Source organism: Procambarus clarkii, chromosome 29 (assembly GCF_040958095.1).
Source record: "Procambarus clarkii isolate CNS0578487 chromosome 29, FALCON_Pclarkii_2.0, whole genome shotgun sequence".
NCBI lineage: Eukaryota > Metazoa > Arthropoda > Malacostraca > Decapoda > Cambaridae > Procambarus > Procambarus clarkii.
Window position 1 is genome coordinate 9,034,610 of NC_091178.1, and position 22,242 is coordinate 9,056,851.

Sequence of the window (22,242 nt, forward strand, 5' to 3'; positions counted from 1 at the left end):
GAACAGCGGCATTAGGTGAAAGGAAATGTGCTCAACCATTTGTCAAGCCCGGGATTCGAACCCGGAATTCTTGATTGTGCTTCGAGAACGAAGCCGACTATACTACCCGGGACCCTTAACCCGCGACCCGGGTCCCGGTAAATAACGATGTCCTGGAATCAAGTCAACACTATGTTTTTTGTATATTTTTTTTTTTTGAGATATATACAAGAGTTGTTACATTCTTGTAGAGCCACTAGTACGCGTAGCGTTTCGGGCAGGTCCCTGGAATACGATCCCCGCCGCGATGAATCGTTAAGAAATTTATATATACAAGAGTTCTTACATTCTCGTACAGCCGCTAGCACACATAGCGTTTCGGGCAGGTCCTTAATCCTAATTTTCACCCGGAATACGACCCGCCAAATTGTTTAATAACCGGGTTAAATGGCGATATGTCACAGTTTCGACTCGATAATGGCCAAGTACGTCGTTATTTTTCGAAGTAGCCAAAGTTTCGGGTACGTCGAAGGTACCCTTTAGGCGTCATTTTTCTCAATTCTGTAATAAAAAAAAACAAAAAATATATATAATCAAAAGAAATATCTACCCAGGAGTTGATAATGTTATAGTAGATTATAAACATGGAAACTGGGAAAGACCGATGGCCAGTACAGTTAAGGCTGCCCTCATCGTCTAGTAAAAGAAAACGTATTCATCACTATAGAAAACAGTACTTGATTTTGGATGAACTATAAGAAACGTTGATTACATATACGTTTCTAACTGTCTGAGACAGGAAGGATGTTATGTTAATCACGGTTCCCCTCCACAAGTACAAGGTTGTCCACATGGTCACCAAACTAGATACAAGTCAGACCGTATAGTGTTTAACCGACTGACCGAGTAACGCGCACATGTTAGATATTATAGCGCCCGATAGGCTCAGGAGTCTGTACACCAGTCGACTGACAGTTGAGAGGCTGGACCAAAGAGCCAGAGCTCAACCCCCGCAAGCACAACTAGGTGAGTATATACAATGCGTAACTGATTTTTATTGAATTGTGTCGAGGGACAGACAGCCAGTGTTTATAGGAATGTTAGGCTTATATCGAGGTCTTATATCGAAGCACAACTAGGTGAGTACTCATTGTGATGAGGAAGGAAGGTAAGCGTGAGGAGAAAGCGCTAAGCCAGTATCAGTACATGGCCCATGGAAGGGATCTGAGGACGGAGGGAAGGAACGACACCCAACCATTTGCTTTATCCGGGATCGATGCGGACCTGTAACAAGCTTGGCCGTCCGAGTGGTTGGACATCATTCCCGGAATACCACCCGCCAAATCGTTTAACAACCAGGTACCCATTCACTGCTGGGTGAACAGAGGCTACAGTTAAAGGATTGGCATCAAGCCAATCCTCCCCGGCCAGGTTACGAACCCATGCCAAAGCGCTGGCGAAGCGTCGAGCGAGTGTTTTAACCACTGCGCCACAAGGACTAGCTACATATTCACGTTTGTTTCGCGAGCCGCTGCCGTTTTTAGTACATCAGTTTTTGGCCTTAAGGAAATTATACATCAAAATGCGATGTACTATTCAGCAGAACAGGTTAAACTGAGAGCAACATAAACACAGAGAACGGAAGCCAATAAAGAATACTGTTTTGACCCGACACAGAAAACGGACGTTAAATGCACCCGAGACTAAGATATAAAGCATGTGATACCTGCCGCCCGCGGGAGAAAACATCAATGAATCTAAAGCGACCACAATTTAAATAAAATGTTAATGAATGCGCTTCTCACCGGGTGGCACAGACCTCCGCAGCTCCACACCACTAAGCTCCACTGGCCACCGCGGACGTAAATAGTGAACCCCACGATAATAGCCTCGTTCTGACGTCAACTGTACCTGCCGTTAAACGGCCAAACTGTCTATTGACAGAGACGGCATCAGTAGAACCCGTTCTGTCTCACGAGTCTCTACAAACTGTATCTTGTAATGAAGTGTTGAGCTGACCTCCTGGACGGCTATCACAACCTGTCCTCACAGTTAACACACACACTACAGTTTTGAGGCTATCGTATTGAGCTTCAATACGATATCAACAGTATTGGCTATCAAGAACAGCGTCAGAATTCTGTTGCTTTAGTGAAATGAAAAAGCACCGTAACATTGCCACTTGCTGGGACAAGTTGGCTGTACAAGTTCACACGCTTGTGGGTTACCTTACATTGAGGTGCTTCCGGGGCTTGGCGTCCCCGCGGCCCGGTCGTCGACCAGGCCTCCTGGTTGCTGGACTGATCAACCAGGCTGTTAGACGCGGATGCTCGCAGCCTGACGTATGAACGTATATGGGTAGACAAACCCACTTCACATCTGACACTTGTCAAGTGTGATAATGTTGAAACGTTGTTTAATTGGCTGAATGCTTTACAGGAATCAATGTTTATTGTCAAGTGGTGTTTAAAGTGCTTATATTATACTCGTCTCATTCTTTCCCTGTAAGATGTAATTGGTTGGGCACCATTCCTTCCCTCCGTCCATTTCTAAATCCTTATCCTCATATCCCTTCCAAGTGGGATAGACGTCGCGTCGCAATGGCTTGGTGCTTTCTCCGGATAAAGACCTTACCTTTTACTTAAATTTATATATCACTTATGTATTTATATATCACTTATGTATTTATATATCACTGACCAGCCCATTTTCCTAAGGTTTCCTTACGTCAAGAAAACGGTCAATTTAAAGTGTCCTCTCCTAACTTACCAGAGGACCCAAAACAGAAAACGGGACAGTACGTCACTTTCGCCAGCCGCTTTCATTTTCTAACACGACAATTTTCTACCTTATGTAACGCATACGAGCAAAATGCGACGTTCTTTGCAAGAGGACAGGTTGCACTGACCTATTTATCTACAACATACGCTCTTCTTGAGTCAGTCACTTCGTGTATGCCTCTCTCTTTCCTCTCATTCATTATTTCCAAGATTATTCTGTCTCATAAGACTGAAATGCTGTTGTGAATTAGGGAAGTTGATCCTCGAGGTAGTCTTCAGGTTCCTCTGGTCTATAGTAACCCCGGCCAGGCAGAATGGCGAAGTTGCTCTTCTAATTCCGTTTTCTTTGACGTGAGTTTTGTGAAACCTTGACTTATGTTTTGCCGACGACAGGAAGCCTGATTGCTTAGTTTATTGTGCACCCGATACTCGTCCTGTGAGCGGAGGCGCAAAAAAAGGAGTACAGAGGGCACAAAAGGTCTTTATCAGACTTTATCCACAACCATTGTCGAACTCCTTGGTACCAATTTATTGATAGGTGAATAGAGTAATAGAGAATAACATAGGGAGGGGGTAATAGGTTAGAAGGCTCTCTCTATTCTTACGAGCTCACAATACCAGCAAGAAACTCATAATCTTGTATCTTGTGCTAACATTACCACTATTCCTATTACTACTACTAAGATTACTATTACTACTCACCACAACGTCTACTACTATCAGAACTTTTATAACTACTCGCTACAACTTTTATTCCTACCACTATCACGGCTACTATTACTAAACTACTTTCAAAAGTATCAAAAGTACATTCAACATCAGCTGCGGTTTCATAGTTTCATATACTCTGTGAACTAAATAAATTCAACCCCATGGCTTGGGTCCAGATCCTTAGGATAGAATAAAAATCCCCAAACATGGAATAATTCATGAACATCCTGCCAGAGAGCTGACTAGGCTACAAGCGTCAGCCTGTGGCGAGGAGGAAGGTGGTGGTGACTCCTTCTCCTCAGAGAACCTCTCTGGACACTGACTCAATTTCATCAGACCAACGCCCCTATATGTCCTTAGTTAAGAGACCTCTGGTGGCCATAGGAGAAACCACATATGTACACTCACAGCTGTAGTCCGGCCCATCTTCTCGAATAGCACATTATATCTTGCCGTATAAATCTCCAACGGTCTAAATTATGATGTACTATAAATCATGGCGGCTGACAAAATTGACAGGCTGTTATGTTTTGTATTCGTGGGTCCTCTGTTAGGTAAGGTTCGGGCAATTTAGCACATCACTGCGACGTGACGGCTCGAAATGATGGGCTGAACTAACACAGTGTGGTTGATAGGCTTTAAACCCAACACCAAATATGTTGATCAAATTTGGTTCCGGTTACAAACCCCCGCCACCTTTGCAATTAAATATTTATATACTGTTATCTACAGCCCAAGCTTTTGGCGAGCCCCGCAGGCCAGTCTTAAAGACGATATCCAGAGCATCAGCAGCTTCACCAGCGACCTGCTACACCACCAGCAAGCCCGATAACAGCTCCTAGATAAGCTTGACACAGTGGCACAATTTCCTTTGACGCCTATCTCGACCCACCCATGTTGGGCACGTACCCAAGAGCGATTACTATGAGAGAAATTAGCCTCAAGCGTATGGACTCCAACCTGGAACAGATGCAAACATTTCCATTTATAGCAATAGATTTGCGGTCTAATGTTTAGGAATATGGCTAACGAGTCAGACAAGTAAGGAACATTTCGGTCTAATGATCCTCCACGAGATGATTGCCAAATACCGCGCCAACATCAGTCGATTAATGGTCGAGAGGCAGGGCCCAAGAGCTCATTCTCTGCAAGGCGAGCACTAGAGGCCTGCTAGCAAGGTCTCTCCAGCACGCCAAGCTAGACACGTTATAGTATCAGACTCCAGGGCCAGGATTTAAGGAACATTTCCCGACCTACTTACAAGATCTGCAAGTCTGATCTAGATCGTGGCGAATTTTTCCGTATTTACTAAGAAGTTTACGAGTTCGGAAGGTTTACGAGATCGTTCTCAATTCAAGGTTATTATCGTTAAGGACAACCTCTTAGCGCTTGGGAGCTCGTAAATGTTTTAGTAAATACAGTGGTACAGCTCTCGTAAGTAGCCTCCAAGGAACATTGCGAATCCGGTTACACGAGTGTGAGGGTTGCTTGGATATCTTCGTTTGTGTCTTAGGAAGTATGTAGGTTGTTCCTTCCCCTGGAAAGTTGTTGGCTGTGGCCAGCATGATTCTCCAAGGCCATATTACCTCATCAGTGTGGAACTTGGCGTGTCTCCAGCTTGCCACAGCAGCAGCAGCAGCAGCAGCAGCAGCAGCAGCAGCAGCAGCAGCAGCAGCAGCAGCAGCAGCAGCAGCAGCAGCAGCAACAACAGCTGCAGCAGCAACAGCAGAATAGAAGCAATATTTGTGAGGACCCATAGCCTCAGAGAAAAGAATTAAAGACATTCATCGAAAACCTTGCAGTTTCTTTCTGAGTATTTTTGGGTATTTTTATCTCTTTTCAGGAAATTGGCTGCTCGTAAGTCACAGGTTTGCCTAATGAGTTCCTTTCTTAACTCCAACAGGAACTTAAGTGCACATTTAACCCCCGGCGCCAAAGGGGTCTCTGAGCCTAGTGACACGAACACGAACTGAGCAGTTCGAACACGAACTCTGTAACAATATCTTAGGGTCCCTGTCATTCCTGACCATCTGGCTCTCATTGGAGGTGGCGACGACCTCTCTACCTTCAAATAGACAGTAACGTAGACAGGTATCAGGGCAACCCGTCCTCTTAAAAATAACGTCTCTTTTGGCTCGTATGCGCACTATGGCCAAATTTGGACGTAATTTGAAATGACATCGACGCACAAAAGTAACGTAGTGTTCCGTTTTCTGTTTGAGTCGTCTGGACTACGCGGACAGGTTAGGAGAGGAAACTTTCAACTAACGTATTTCATAACGTTTTGAAACTTTATGAGAATTTCCTGCCCACCTAACCTATCAGAGGACCCTTAACTTACTGTTGTTGAAAAAAAAATCCCAAATTTATTGTCATTATTTTTTCATTTTCAAATTACGTCCAATTTCGGCCATATGGGCAAACGGCCAAAAGCGACGTTATTTTGAAGAGGACAGGTTGTGATGGACACGTGTAGTCCCAGACAAATTGTTCACCATTCCTCCGAGGCTGTTCAGTAACCTGCACAGGCCCGAGACTGTTCAACACGCTTCCACTACACATAAGGGGCATAACTGGCCGACCCCTCACAGTGTTCAAGAGAGAACTGGACAAGCACCTCCAAAGGATACCTGATCAACCAGGCTGTGACTCATACGTCAGGCTGCGAGCAGCCGCGTCTAACAGCATGGTTTGATCAGTCCAGCAACCAGGAGGCCTGGTCGACGACCGGGCCGCGGGGACACTAAGCCCCGGAAGCACCTCAAGGTAACCCGTCGCTTCCGTCTGTCGTCCGTTCTGTACACTTGGGGGTTCCCCTTGTGCTGGACACTTGGGGGTTCCCCTTGTGTTGGACACTTGGGGGTTCCCCTTGTGCTGGACACTTGGGGGTTCCCCTTGTGCTGGACACTTGGCCGTCTAGTAATCTTCCCCTCTAACTTGTGACAGAAGAGACCATAGTGTCTGTATTGATTTGCCGATACATTGCCACACATATATATCTGTGTTTGGTGGAGCCAGGCGCGGCTAAACGAAGGACAACATCAATACTAAAGGCCTGAGTGTTGACGTAGACACTTAGTAATTTAAGAGAGAGCTAATAGGAAATCCCCAGCATGACGGGCTTGCACAGGAAGGAGCGCTTCTTTTTTTTTTTTTACCAGAAGCTGCTTCCAAAATCAGAGGTTATATTCACAACTTAAGCTATCCTCTGCAAGTACACCTAGGTAAGTACCGCAGCTCTGATAACACGTGATCTCCTTAGCGCTCCAAGCCAGACACGTTAGTTCCGGATTCCAGGGATCAGAATTCACGGAGGAGTTCCAGACCTACTTACAATCATTTAGGAAATTTGTTCGCGGTGAACAGTCTACATGTCTCTCTGACTGATACCTTGAATGAACATCGGATCTTTAATCCCAATGAAATCTTAAGTACTGTAGGAGAATGTCTCAGTAATTCACTACCTGAAGTACAAGAGTAACAGAATACAGATGCAGGCGATGAGTCACAATAACGTGGCTAAATTATGTTGACCAGACCACCACACACTAGAAGGTGAAGGGACGACGACGTTTCGGTCCGTCCTGGACCATTCTCAAGTCGATTGTGAATGGACCAGGACGGACCGAAACGTCGTCGTCCCTTCACCTTCTAGTGTGTGGTCTGGGTCAACAACAGAATACAGACAAAATAGATACTATACAAAGTGCTCTCTTCCACTTAAGAGACAATGATAGCAATATCAGAATAATTATTACCACTCTCAGCGATCAAGTGAAAATTACAATTTGCAATTTTCTCTGATGTTTACAGAGTGGAAGAGGAGAGTGACACAGTGTTACCATACCCAAGGTTCGTCCACATGATGCACACCCCTGGCAAGGAAAGCAATTCATCTCTGGCTATTATTGGCGATTCATCAAATTTTCATGTCTGACCTTCAGAGTGCTACGAGTATTGACCTTCCATAACACACACACACACGGGGTCTACCTCACACAACACACACACACGGGGGTCTACCTCACACAACACACACGGGGGTCTACCTCACACAACACACACGGGGGTTTACCTCACACAACACACACGGGGGTCTACCACACACAACACACACACACGGAGTCTACCTCACACACGGGGGTCTACCTCACACAACACACACGGGGGTCTACCACACACAACACACACACACGGAGTCTACCTCATACAACACACACACGGGGGTCTACCTCACACAACACACACACACACACACACATACACACGGGGGTCTACCTCACACAACACACACGGGGGTCTACCACACACACACGGAGTCTACCTCACACAACACAACACACACACGGAGGTCTAGCAACAATGACACCAGGTCGAATTAAGATTATAAATACTCTGTTCAGATCCTGCTATTTAAAGTTGAAGCGAGGCTTACCCCAGGGGTCACCTGTCATACCTGAATGACAGGTGATCACTTAGCCTGCCAGAGGCATTAATTACCAGTCAGGAAACTACGGTAGGAATGCCTGGCACTCAGCAGGCAGCAGGCAGGGTCAGTGTACCAATCAGAAGCTTGGCTTCTGTTGGTAGTAGTGTGTTTATTCTTGGGTGCTGCATCGTTAATGAATGAATGAATGATATTTGTAATACTTTTGTTTTTATATATCTATGATTTTTTGTGTATTGTGTATTACCAGCCACGTTTGGGCAATGATAATATATATGTATTTGTTAATGTAATGTATGAGATGCGGCTAGTATATTGTGCACCCCATACCCATTTTGTGAGCGGTAGCGCAAAAAGCATTACAGAGGGCACAAAATAGTCCTGCGGGTGCCCGCTCTAGCAACCAGAGGAAGACAATGTACTCACGCTTAGATATCAAACAAATTCCACTGAGACCGTTTAAACAACTTTTTTTTTTGCCGGAGTAATTAAATGTCGTCGTATCTGCTTTCTTTAGTTACCACTGATGATAAAACATCTAATAATGATGAATATTATATATATATATATATATATATATATATATATATATATATATATAGATATATATATATATATATATATATATATATATATATATATATATATATATATATATAATGATTTTTTTTAGTATTGAATATTATGTTTTAGAAAAATGTATTATACTGCCCCTATTGAATCACATATTATACAATACGTATTATTATTCTAAATTTATTAAACCACGTGTATAATTCTACGTATACTACATGTATTGTGCTACATATACTGGCTAACACATCCTACACACCCCCCAGTGTATCATATCAAACTCCTAATGCAATTAATCTCCCTACAGGCTCTACAGGTGAGCCTATTGGTTCACTCTCACTACAATGTATACCCTTGACAAGAGCACTCTAGGCCATCTACAGGAGCACTCTAGGCCATCTACAGGAGCACTCTAGGCCATCTACAAGAGCACTCAAGGCCATCTACAGGAGCACTCTAGGCCATCTACAAGAGCACTCTAGGCTCCCTCCACAGGAGCACTCTAGGCTCCCTCCACAGGAGCACTCTAGGCTCCCTCCCCAGGAGCACTCTAGGCTCCCTCCCCAGGAGCACTCTAGGCTCCCTCCACAGGAGCACTCTAGGCTCCCTCCACAGGAGCACTCTAGGCTCCCTCCACAGGAGCAATGTACACCGTGTACAGGGGCACTCTAGGGACGTACTCGACAGGAGAGGAGTTCACTCAGGCAGAGGACGTCCAAGGACAGGGAGGTCGGCTCCCCTGTCACGTCCCGTCCCGGCTCCCACAGTACCGCCTGGCGCCGCCACTGCTCTTCTAGATCGATAACCACTACGTATGACGTCGACGAGTGGGATATATAATGAGAGAGAGAGAGAGAGAGAGAGAGAGAGAGAGAGAGAGAGAGAGAGAGAGAGAGAGAGAGAGAGAGAGAGAGAGAGAGAGAGAGAGAGAGAGAGAGAGAGAGAGGTTATAAAGCTCTCAGAATCATCTAATGTTTCAAATGTAGAACAATTTACCCTCACCCAACATATGCTACATATGTTACATATTTTTACATATCCCCCCCCCCCAGGCGGTATATCATATGTAAAAAAGGTAAATACTGCTTTTCTTTACACAAGAGGGTTCGAGAACAGGCGATTTCTCAATCATGTTAGAAGACTTAGAGTTTTCCCCTTTCCATAGCTCATGGTAAGCTTTTCCCTACTGGTTTTCCCTGGAACACGACCCACAAATCGATCTACAACCAGGTATTCAATTACTGCTGGGTGAAGAGAGGCGAACAGTTGAGGGTTAAATACTTGTATATAGGTAAGTACTGAAGTTTGTACATAAGGTTGTTGATTTGTGGAGCAAATTATCGATAACATAAAAGATGTGGAATCACGTGATTGTTTCAAGCGTAAGTTAGACATTTTAGCTATATTTATATCTTGACTAATCCGGTGTTGCTGAAAGTTGATTTTTACCTCTTCATAACCTAAACATTCGTTATACATATATCAATACTAAGCTTGAACAAGTCCACTGGAGCCGTGATAAGGATTCGAACCTATGCGCTGGGGTGTTCCAGCACATACATTCGAATCCTCACTACGGCTCCTGTGGATTTGTTCATTTATATACCACGATAATGTGATTTCTCTGCGTAAGACTAAGCTTATAATGAAGCACTGTTTGCCTACCAGATTACTGATGGAAGCATTTGAATTCCAGTCTCTTTAACACACACCAAAAACCTGACCTGTTCGGCTAGTGAAACGAAGAGAGAGATCCAAGAGAACGAAGAAAATGTTAATGGGGGGTATCTATTAGGTCGTAAACGGGCCAGCCAGGGGCCAGATTCACGAAAGCACTTACGAACCTGTACATCTTTTCTCAATCTTTGGCGGCTTTGTTTCCAATTATTAAACAGTTAACGAGCTCCGAAGCACCAGGAGGCTGTTTATAACAATAACAACAGTTGATTGGGAAGTTTTCATACTTGTAAACTGTTTAATAAATGTAACCAAAGCCGTCAAAGATTGAGGAAAGATGTACACGTTCGTAAGTGCTTGCCTAAGTGCTTTCGTGAATCTGGCCCCAGAGTCATAGGAGCCCCCCAAGACAATCCCTGAATAAAAACAAAACAAGACAAGAAAAACATCTTAAACATCCTTTATATAACTCCTCCCCCCCCCCTCCCTAGGCCTACCTATGACAATTAACACCTGCAGGAATTACCCGAAAGTATATCCCTGGTTGAAAAAATTATAAAAAAAATGAATAAAACAAAAAAGTCAACGAAAAATACCTTCAACCTCATTCCATTGTTTAAGTGTTCTCTCACCTGACGTGGGAATTAACACCTGCAGGAATTAACGAGCTTACCAGCCCCTCGCCGTTTGGTTTGATGTTGAGTTTAATGCTCTCAGAGGGTCATCACGTCCGCCACAATGGCTTACTGACCAGCCAGCAAGAACACTTTATTCATTACTAGTCACTTTAGTGACTAGTAATGAATAAAGTAATGATACTTATAATAAATAAATAAAGTAATGATACTCATTACTAGTCACTTTAGTCCTGGACATAGTCCAGGACTAAAGTGACTAGTAAAGGACTAAAGTGACTAGTAAACAGGACTAAAGTAAACTCAGTGTACAGTATATACACCAAGAAGCGAGGTAAACCCCTCGGTGTTCATATCCCGTCACTTTGGTATCCTGTTGGGCTTAAGCCCTGTCAACCTATACAGGAGGATAAGGATACCGAAATTGTTTACACGTATACTATAATCCTGTATATAGTCCACAAAGTAAACTCGGAGCCTGAGGTATACACATTTTAATGTTTCGTGTCTCGTCATCCCTCGGGTGGAGCAGGAGGTTTACTTGTACAGCTTTTGGGGCTAATGAAGAGCAACAAGTTAGGGGGAAAAAGAGGAGACCCAAGTCTGGTGTACTCCCGATACTCACATTAGAATGGTAGTCCCGATACTCACATTAGAATGGTAGTCCCGATACTCACATTAGAATGGTAGTCCCGATACTCACATTAGAATGGTAGTCCCGATACTCACATTAGAATGGTAGTCCCGATACTCACATTAGAATGGTAGTCCCGATACTCACATTAGAATGGTAGTCCCGATACTCACATTAGAATGGTAGTCCCGATACTCACATTAGAATGGTAGTCCCGATACTCACATTAGAATGGTAGTCCCGATACTCACATTAGAATGGTAGTCCCGATACTCACATTAGAATGGTAGTCCCGATACTCACATTAGAATGGTAGTCCCGATACTCACATTAGAATGGTAGTCCCGATACTCACATTAGAATGGTAGTCCCGATACTCACATTAGAATGGTAGTCCCGATACTCACATTAGAATGGTAGTCCCGATACTCACATTAGAATGGTAGTCCCGATACTCACATTAGAATGGAGATGAGTCACAGAAGGCTGTGATTCATACGTCAGGCTGCGAGCAGCTGCGCCAAAGAGCCTGGTTTACCAGACAACCAACCGGGAGGCCTGGTCGGAGACCGGGCCGCGGGGCTGTTGATCCCCGGAAGCTACACAAGGTAGGGATATCCCAGTACAAACTACCACTACTACTAAAGGTAATTATAAACAATATAAGGATACTCACCTCTGGGAACCTCTTGAGAGCGTGGAGACCGAAGCCTGGTGAGCGGATGTCCTGGCCAACCATTGTGGTGATGCGGGAACCTGAAGGGTACAGAGAGAGGGTATTATGGCTCATGTGTCACAAGACTACACGTCAGAGAAATTGAGAAGTAATAAAGAAAAAGTCATTCTAATAATATTAATATTTCTGCTCCCTCTTGACAAGTCAGACACATCATTCGTTCTCGCAGTAAAAAAAAATAAAACTTCTGATTTATAAAATTACAGCTATATCTGTCGCTAGAAATGATGCACACACAAAAAACACGTACCACATCACATGTGTACATGAAAGTCATTTTTCCCAAAATGCCAAAAGTTCTCGCGTAGAGTCCTTGCGTGTTTTACAACCCAGCCTGTGGCGTATCCCAAGGTTGCCTCATCTTTTTTATCTTTTTCCCTTCTGTTTGACTTCCAAAATAAACACGAATCTACTGAAGGAGACGCTGCAGAAGGGCTGGCGCTCTCTGCTCTCGACCTACTTAAGAGTTTTCCCAGAAATTTAAAGATGCCTTTTGTACCTGCCGAGTCGGCTGGTCACGCTCTGGTTAAGGAAGGTTAAGTTCTACCAGTCAGGACAAATTTGGGGCAGTTAGTTACTTTTGCACCTGTGATTATACTTTGAGATATAAGTTTCGTCCTAATCACACACTCAGACCTTGAGAAGACCTTGAGGAAGCACTCAGTAGAGTGCGAAAGACTTCAGTGTAAATTCCTAATATAAATTTCACAAATACACAAGTGTGGGGTTGTTATCCTCTGTTATTATGGCTGTGAGAAGACATTACCATTTCTAACTTTTGTCATTTATTTTACACACCATTCCTATCTCGTGGGCGGTGGTGGAAAGGGTTACAAAGGCACATAATGGGTCAAGGAACTGAACCCCATAGTTCATCTTGCTAAGCAAGTGACACTCTTGTGAAGCTAGGTATACATTTTTCTTATTACACACACATGAATATATGAAAATCATTTTGAGGCAATGTAGTGACTTGAACTCGCGTTCTAGTGATTCCAAGACACCTGACTTAACCAGGATCACCAGAACGCGAGTTCAAGTCACTCCATTGCCTCAAAATGATTTTCAGTGGTATATCAGGCCATTGTGATATGCATATAAATATACATACACACACACATTATATTTACATGTATATACACAAATACATATATCAGTAGTCTTTTTATATCACAGACGATTCAAGAAGTGGATCGCAATAGTCTCTATATAAGGCAGTTTACATATGCGGTGAGTCAATCACACAGTTACTAGTCTTGCTCCACACCCACCCAACTGGGCGGCAGCTTTACAGTCATGTGCTCCACACCCACCCAACTGGGCGGTAGCTTTACAGTCATGTGCTCCACACCCACCCAACTGGGCGGCAGCTTTACAGTCATGTGCTCCACACCCACCCAACTGGGCGGTAGCTTTACAGTCATGTGCTCCACACCCACCCAACTGGGCGGCAGCTTTACAGTCATGTGCTCCACACCCACCCAACTGGGCGGTAGCTTTACAGTCATGTGCTCCACACCCACCCAACTGGGCGGCAGCTTTACAGTCATGTGCTCCACACCCACCCAACTGGGCGGCAGCTTTACAGTCATGTGCTCCACACCCACCCAACTGGGCGGCAGCTTTACAGTCATGTGCTCCACACCCACCCAACTGGGCGGCAGCTTTACAGTCATGTGCAGGCTGCACCTACAGTAAGCAAATTTTGGATACTTGGCCAAGATTCCTGGCAGTATATTATTATGAACGAAGTACTTACACATTTCTTTAACACCATTGATGGAGTTATCTCTGAATTCCGCGATTTTTCGCATTCGAGGATATAATGACGCAATGTGAATAGTTCTGCTGACAGAATTTACATTTGGTCAAGTCTAAATCAGCAAATGTTACAAACTCCCAGAGGTACTTGTAACCGAGCCTAAGCCTAGCAGTGGTGACACGTGTGTCCTGACCTTATAGGATGGCCCATAGACGTGCGGTTCTACCTGCATAATAAAATGATTATAAATGGAGGAACTAGTGTAAATTTCACTTTGCCACAAGTTTACTAGGGTGGTGGGATGAAATGTCGCTATATGTTTTCTTTCTCATGTTATTTCAGGCTATTTAGTATTACTATTTAATAGGCAAGGTTACATTATGATATCATAGGCTAGGTTAAATGATGACATCATAGACTAGGTTAATTTATGAAATTATAGGCTACGTCATGGGTAGATATAATTTTTAAGTATGCATGCTAAAATCAACAATTCTTTAATGTAAAATCTTGTCGCATGCCAACCGAAATTTTAGGGAACTTATTAGTATTTCGTGTCTTTCAAGTATTGGAAGAACCTCAAATAACAAAAAAATCACACTAGAGCAGTAAAAATCAAAGAATGCTTTAAGAATGATTATTACAAGTAATGTAAGACGGCTTGAATGTAAAATTTAGTGAAGGAATTTTTACCTAAAAGGTCATCCTACGCTGTTGAAAACGTGGATATTTTGCATTAGGCTTTAAGTGTAATTCTCGATGCCATATACACCCAGACAATGCAAGTAGCAGTTTTTAACGTCAGCAAAAGAATAAACAATAATTCTAAATTTCTGTGTTTTTTGTTTCTTTATATTATATCAATCAACCATAATGTTTTCAGATTTTCCAAATACATTACAGTGTCCAGTCTTCTAATCGCTTTACCTTCCTAAACCACAATAAAAGAAAATGAAATTCAAGATATTCATTTATAAATCCCTTACGAGCAATACATACAAATTACATAGCTCACAAAATATCATCATAAAATCACTGCCCACACCTACCAAGTTTCACGAAAATCGGTTCTTGGGAAAAGCCATGCAAAAAAAATCGTACAATTATCAAAAGATGGCGCCAAGCCGACGAGAGACTATGTAGACTATGTGTATGTTGCATAAAATTCGTACAATTATGAGCCTACCTACAGTACGACGCTGGAGAAGGAGTCGTGCGGCGTCCGGCCGCTTGGCGAGTAATGCCACAACTGAACAGGACAACTCTGTGTACGTCAGTATATACCATGATGCTTTCATTCTCTTAATTACTCATTATTATTATGCATAAAACGGTTGTCAGTGTTTGTTCACTGTATTTTTATTGGGTATCGTTCTCCTTAATAAAATTGACTTTGATTAAATTAAAATATACAACTTATCGAAGAAGTTGTATATTATTTATTGAATTATTTTTCTTTAAGGCGAGTGTGCTGGGAAAAACAATTCGTGTGGATGCCAGAGGTTGGTTAACTCTGGGTTAGATTAAATTACGATATCGTAGACAAGGTTAATTTATGAAATCATTGGCTAGGTTAAGTTGCAAGAATAATTTATGAAATCATTAACTAGGTTAAATTATGATATCATAGGCTATTTTTAACTGCAATATTATAAGCTGGGTTAAATTTCGATATCAAAGGCTAGGTCAAATTACGATGTCATAGGCTTACGATGCAAGGCTTGACTTAATTACAGCTTAATAGGCAATGCTAGATCATGAAAGACTAATACTGTTTTGTTTAAATAGCACTAATAAATATACGATAATACTTAATATGCGATATTAACTTGACTATGATTTGGTTAGACCAGTTTCAGATAGGTTTGCTTCAAGTAGATCAAGTTTTGTTGGGTTACGACAGAGTTTGAGTCCTTATTCAGGTGCTCGGCGTGTGCCTGGGACCTCTCTCGCCTAGTTATTGAATTAGGCTACGTTTTGCCACTGCAGACACTGAACATATGCTTAATATAGAGTGTCAAACCACGAAGGATTAAGACAGGAATTTCCCTAAGTACTTTCGTATTTAATACATTTTCAGAAGAAAGATGTATTCGTACAAGTACGTAGTAAGACAATGGGATATTACTGAAGATTTAATAATACATCTTCATCCTTCTGAAGATGAAGATGTATTATTAAATACACCAAATCAAGTGGTATGCACTGAAAGAACAGTGAAAGCCTCTTCCACCTACACATTCAATGCCAGTCACAACAAAGAGCTTGAACGTCAAGAGTTAAAAACAAAAATACATAAAATTAGTGCTTACCATCACACACACACACAACCAACTCTTCACAACTCATCATCCCCTCAAGACCCCACTAACAACATTACAACCCATCATCTCCCTACCTTCCCTCTCCCGTTCTCTACTCTCAAGAATGCCATCTCCTCTCCCCTTTGATTTTCTTCTCCGCTTGCTTTCCCTCGTTTCTCCTGGCTTTCTCTAACTCCTACCCTCACGTTCTCGTCCCTCTCAGCGCTCTCCATCTCTCCTCCCTTCCCCTCGTCATCTGCAAGGGGAGATGGGGGAAGCCTTCTGGTCCTACTGGTGGCGTGATGACATCCCTGGGGCACATCCCTAAGGGTAATGACCTCCCTCGCTGTTTCTCATCTCTCTCTCTCTCTCTCTCTCTCTCTCTCTCTCTCTCTCTCTCTCTCTCTCTCTCTCTCTCTCTCTCTCTCTCTCCTTTTCTTCACAATATTATAAAATTCAAAACTCTTTGAAGCACAATTTTCATCATTACAGTACTATTAAAACCAAACAACAAAGACGGAAACAAGAAAAACGAAAGGAACTGCAATGACAGTAAAAATAATGAGAAAATCAGTTTGAGCCATGAACAGGATTCGAACCCTCTCACTTGGTACTCCCAAGCACACGCTTCAGAGTACCAGTTGTGTGGGGGCTTCACGGCTCCTACTGATATCCTCATTGATACGTCACGTTAATGTCATTGCATTATACAATAATAATAATTCAGGTGAGGAAAAGAATGAAGGTTCATATGAAAATTCGAATTTATTAATACACTTACACAAGTATTGGGTCTTTTCCTCACCTTCATTCAAACACTACGGTATTGTAGTAGGCTTCTCAACACTAATAATAAAAATAATAACAATACAAATAATTCTATAGTAAGGTGTGGTGTTAACGGGACGTGAGACATCCAATTATCAGAAACGGCGCTGCACTAAACAAATGACTCGTTCGCGTCCACGTTGCTGTGTTTATATTTGTAAAAAAGTATTGAACATCTTTGTTTTGGTGTTAGTAGAGACCGAGGCAGCTGTTTCGGGTCTTGAAAATGAATTGTAATTTCGGAAGAGAGAGAGAGACACACAGACAGACAGACAGACACAGACAGACAGACATTCTCGTAGTGTAACAAACTAGGCTGGTTGTGAGAATTATTCCAGAAGGTTCCAGAAGTTTCGTGTAGGGACCTGACCTCTACAACACACATTCCCCCTGGGGATTAGCAGGTCTGAGTCACAAATGGCGGGCGTCTCTGTTCATAGTTGCGTATAATGAATCATCCCATAGTATTCAGTAATTTAGAGAAATTAGCCTTTATTCATTTTGTATTAAAATTGTATTGTATAATATTACTGGGTACAATATCAAGAGTATTCTAATTATTGAGTTAAGTCACCATCAGTGACATCACGAATCAGATCTAAGTTGTAAGGTGGAGTGACCTGGCGGTCATAGGTCATCAGTGTTGACATGTCCACTATTTTCTCAAAGTTTTAATAACCATTTTGGTGATCGGGAACAGCTCTGCTGTTAGAGGCTTGTGTAATTTAACTTCAGTAAAATAATTCAACCAGTCTGGATCAATTAAGTACAACAGAGGTTAATTGTTATAACTTAAACCTTGCTAGTAACTTGGTAAAACTTAGACTATGCGGAAGGATACAATGCTCTAGTCTGGGGTAGACCAGACGAGGAGAGATCAGTGTGGACTCCAGATCAACTGGGGGAGGTCAACCCATCTCACCTCTCCCCCAAGACCAGCCCAACATCTTTAGCTGGTCCAACATATATTCGTTTGCCTTGACTTAACTGACAGAATTTGAGTATAACACATAGGGGTATAGTTGCTATTGTTATTTATAGGGATAGTCAACTCATTGCCGTTCAGGTCAAGTAGGGAGTGTTAAAATGACAGGGAGTGAACATACTTAGATTTTGTTTTAGTTTTCTTTTAATAAATTAATTAGTTAATAATTTGCATTTTTATTATTTCCATGTGGTTATGTGAACTTGTCCTGGTCACGTGGTCCACACGAGGCAGAGTTGGATTGGGCGCCGACTCTAACATCGAGTCGGAATTCATCATTACCGTGTAATTTATTCCACACTCAAGGTCATCGGTTATAGTGGGGATCAAGCCCAAGGTTGGTTAATTAGCATGATCGACCCAGACCTCGATCATTGCTCTGTGTTACTGGTCTGGTGGTGGCGGCGGAGGCGACTCTAGGGTTTTGCTCAAAGCCTAGGTCACGTCATACGGGTTGTAGAATCCTAAGTCGGTCAATCGTCTTAGGACCACGTGGCGTGGAGTCGGCTTTAGTAAAAGTTTTGGAGTCCCTTGTAGAGAATAAAAAGTAAGAATACGGGTAGAGGGGGAAGAAGAGTGGAAGATAAGTAGAGAAACCCTCCCCGTGTTACAGTAGCATAATGCTTGACAGGATTTCATGTCACTATACTGACGATGGCACCCCATCCTCCTGTTTAGATAGTACTTATAGTAACTATTTTGACCATAGTACATATATTGACGTAATGGACAAATCGAAAGTAGAATCTGGTACTATTGAATTTGGACAAACCGGAAAAGTTTTGTATTTTTGTGGCTGATAAACCCTAGCCTAACCAGCCGAGGCCTAATTCACGCTTTATGGAGCATAATATAGTACATATATGTACTATACTAAGCCCAGTAATATATATGTTTTTTATCTTTATTTTCCCAGACTCTTATAAACTGAATAGTACCAAATTTTACTATCTAATTGTCCATTGCGTATGCCCACCCTACTGTGAGGATGCCCACCCTACTGTGAGGATGCCCACCCTACTGTGAGGATGCCCACCCTACTGTGAGGATGCCCACCCTACTGTGAGGATGCCCACCCTACTGTGAGGATGCCCACCCTGCTGTGAGGAGGCCCACCTACTGTGAGGCTCCCCACCTACTGTGAGGCTCCCCACCCTACTGTGAGGCTACCCACCTACTGTGAGGCTCCCCACCCTACTGTGAGGCTACCCACCTACTGTGAGGCTCCCCACCTACTGTGAGGCTCCCCACCCTACTGTGAGGCTACCCACCTACTGTGAGGCTCCCCACCCTACTGTGAGGCTACCCACCTACTGTGAGGATCCCCACCTACTGTGAGGCTCCCCACCTACTGTGAGGCTCCCCACCTACTGTGAGGCTCCCCACCCTACTGTGAGGCTACCCACCTACTGTGAGGATCCCCACCTACTGTGAGGCTCCCCACCCTACTGTGAGGCTACCCACCTACTGTGAGGCTCCCCACCTACTGTGAGGCTCCCCACCTACTGTGAGGCTACCCACCTACTGTGAGGATCCCCACCTACTGTGAGGCTACCCACCTACTGTGAGGCTACCCACCTACTGTGAGGCTACCCACCTACTGTGAGGATCCCCACCTACTGTGAGGATCCCCACCTACTGTGAGGCTACCCACCTACTGTGAGGCTACCCACCTACTGTGAGGCTACCCACCTACTGTGAGGATCCCCACCTACTGTGAGGCTCCCCACCCTACTGTGAGGCTACCCACCTACTGTGAGGCTACCCACCTACTGTGAGGATCCCCACCTACTGTGAGGATCCCCACCTACTGTGAGGCTCCCCACCTACTGTGAGGCTCCCCACCTACTGTGAGGCTACCCACCTACTGTGAAGCTCCCCACCCTACTGTGAGGCTACCCACCTACTGTGAGGCTCCCCACCCTACTGTGAGGCTACCCACCTACTGTGAGGATCCCCACCTACTGTGAGGCTCCCCACCCTACTGTGAGGCTACCCACCTACTGTGAGGATCCCCACCTACTGTGAGGCTCCCCACCTACTGTGAGGCTCCCCACCTACTGTGAGGATCCCCACCTACTGTGAGGCTCCCCACCCTACTGTGAGGCTCCCCACCTACTGTGAGGCTCCCCACCTACTGTGAGGCTCCCCACCTACTGTGAGGCTCCCCACCTACTGTGAGGCTCCCCACCTACTGTGAGGCTCCCCACCTACTGTGAGGATACCCACCTACTGTGAGGCTCCCCACCTACTGTGAGGCTCCCCACCTACTGTGAGGCTCCCCACCTACTGTGAGGCTCCCCACCCTACTGTGAGGCTACCCACCTACTGCGAGGATCCCCACCTACTGTGAGGATACCCACCTACTGTGAGGCTCCCCACCTACTGTGAGGCTCCCCACCTACTGTGAGGCTCCCCACCTACTGTGAGGATACCCATCTTGGTAACAGTCACTCGTGCATATAGTGTGTTGTGTTGCAGCTCGCGAGGCAAAAGCATTCTCTTCCTCTTATGTTCCTCGACTTTAAGAATGACTTTTGTGTACGATAATAAACAGGGCGATTTGGTCTAATGTCCTCCCTCGGGTCTCAAGCCGTCAAGACCACAAAAGCTGAGAAACATTCACTCCTGAGACACATTACAACAAGACCACAACAGCTGAGAAACTCTCACCATTGAGACACATTAATACAAGACCACACCAGCTGAGAAAGACCCCTGAGACATGACACACCAGCTGCCAGCTGTAAGATAACAACTGGCAAGCACACTCGACACATAACTTAATTTACAGAACCAATAACGGCTCTCAAACATGAGTCCAGATCGAATCTTCAGGCCAATATTAACCAATAAAACTAAGTGAAATCGCTACTACAGAGGAACCAGAAATCCCAGCAACGTTGTTTTCCCATCAGAGTCCATCTTGGCAGACGTTCAGAGTACTGGGCGCAGAGTCCGGACGATCGCGCTGGAAAAATCCGAGAGGAAAATATTCAGCTTTAGCCTCGTTTCCCATCAGCCTGGATCATAGAAAACGGTCCGCTTTATCCTGTCCGGAAACTGGACTTCTCTTTCTTTTCTCTATACAATATTTTACGAAATTCTACGGCATTTATTTAATGACCCTTCAGTACCATACCTACTCTGCCACTTATAATACCCACTCTGCAGCCCCGCTCCTGTGCCAGGTAAGTACACTACGGGCTCACCATAGCCCGTGCTACTTTGGAACTTTTGTTCTGAGAAGCTGAATCTAAAACAACAACAACAACAACCCACTCTGCCATAGAAAACGGGTATGTGGGATGGCAGACTATGAGATCAACAGACGTTTATTCCCCAGAGACAACTTAGCCGGAGTGTTGCAGAGAGAAGCGTGCAACACCTCCGTATTTTAAGGCTCAGTTGTAGACAGAGGAACCTTTTGGAAGGTGCCCGAGACGTGGAGACACTAAGAGTCAGGAATCTCACGAAGATGGAGCATAAAGTTCGGGGACTATAATCGAGGGAGGAAAAAAGCCGATGGTACAAATAAGCGCTGAAAAATAAAGTAATTGGAACAAATTATATATATATATATATTATATATATTATATATATATATATTATATATATATATTATATATATTATATATATTATATATATATATTATATATATATATTATATATATATATTATATATATATATATAATTTGTGTAAATCACGAAAATTAACACGTGATGAAAAATCGTGACAGTGTCAGACCACGGAGGAAGAACTGTGTCCATTCCTTCTGACGATGTATTAATATACAAAAGTACTTAAGGAAATTCCTGTTTCAATTCTTCCTCCTTGGTCTCACACTGGCATATAATATTATTATTATTATTTAACGAAAGCACTCACAGTGTACAAATTTGAAATGTTTACGATTCCAGGCATTCATGAGTGAGAGAGATATTGCCACAGGAATGTCTCTCATTTTCCTTGATGCTTGTGAAGCATTGTGATCGTTACGGCGGTCTGCTGGACACATGAAATGTTACCATCAACTGCACATGCAAGATTTAACAACGTAAGAACAGCCTTCAGAATTATGAAGAAATAATCGTTCTGAGCCTCGGACAGCACGAGCGGGAGACCAGTTATGGAGACAGGCACCAAAAAAATGTTTTCCTTTCAGCTTCGCGAACAAATGTTTAACAAA

At 43.6% G+C, this 22,242-nt stretch overlaps 1 protein-coding gene across 3 annotated transcripts in view; it reads right to left on the minus strand.

The window, feature by feature from the left end:
* The window catches only part of LOC123765009 (normal mucosa of esophagus-specific gene 1 protein), a gene marked incomplete at its 3' end in the record, with an annotated part of 147,349 nt that overhangs the window by 106,476 nt on the left and 18,631 nt on the right, over positions 1 to 22,242 (minus strand). For 2 of the 3 annotated variants that reach the window (XM_069333434.1, XM_069333433.1), the window contains 1 exon segment: positions 12,113 to 12,192. In XM_069333434.1, coding sequence (XP_069189535.1) covers positions 12,113 to 12,175 — 63 coding nt within the window. 3 annotated transcript variants of the gene reach the window in all.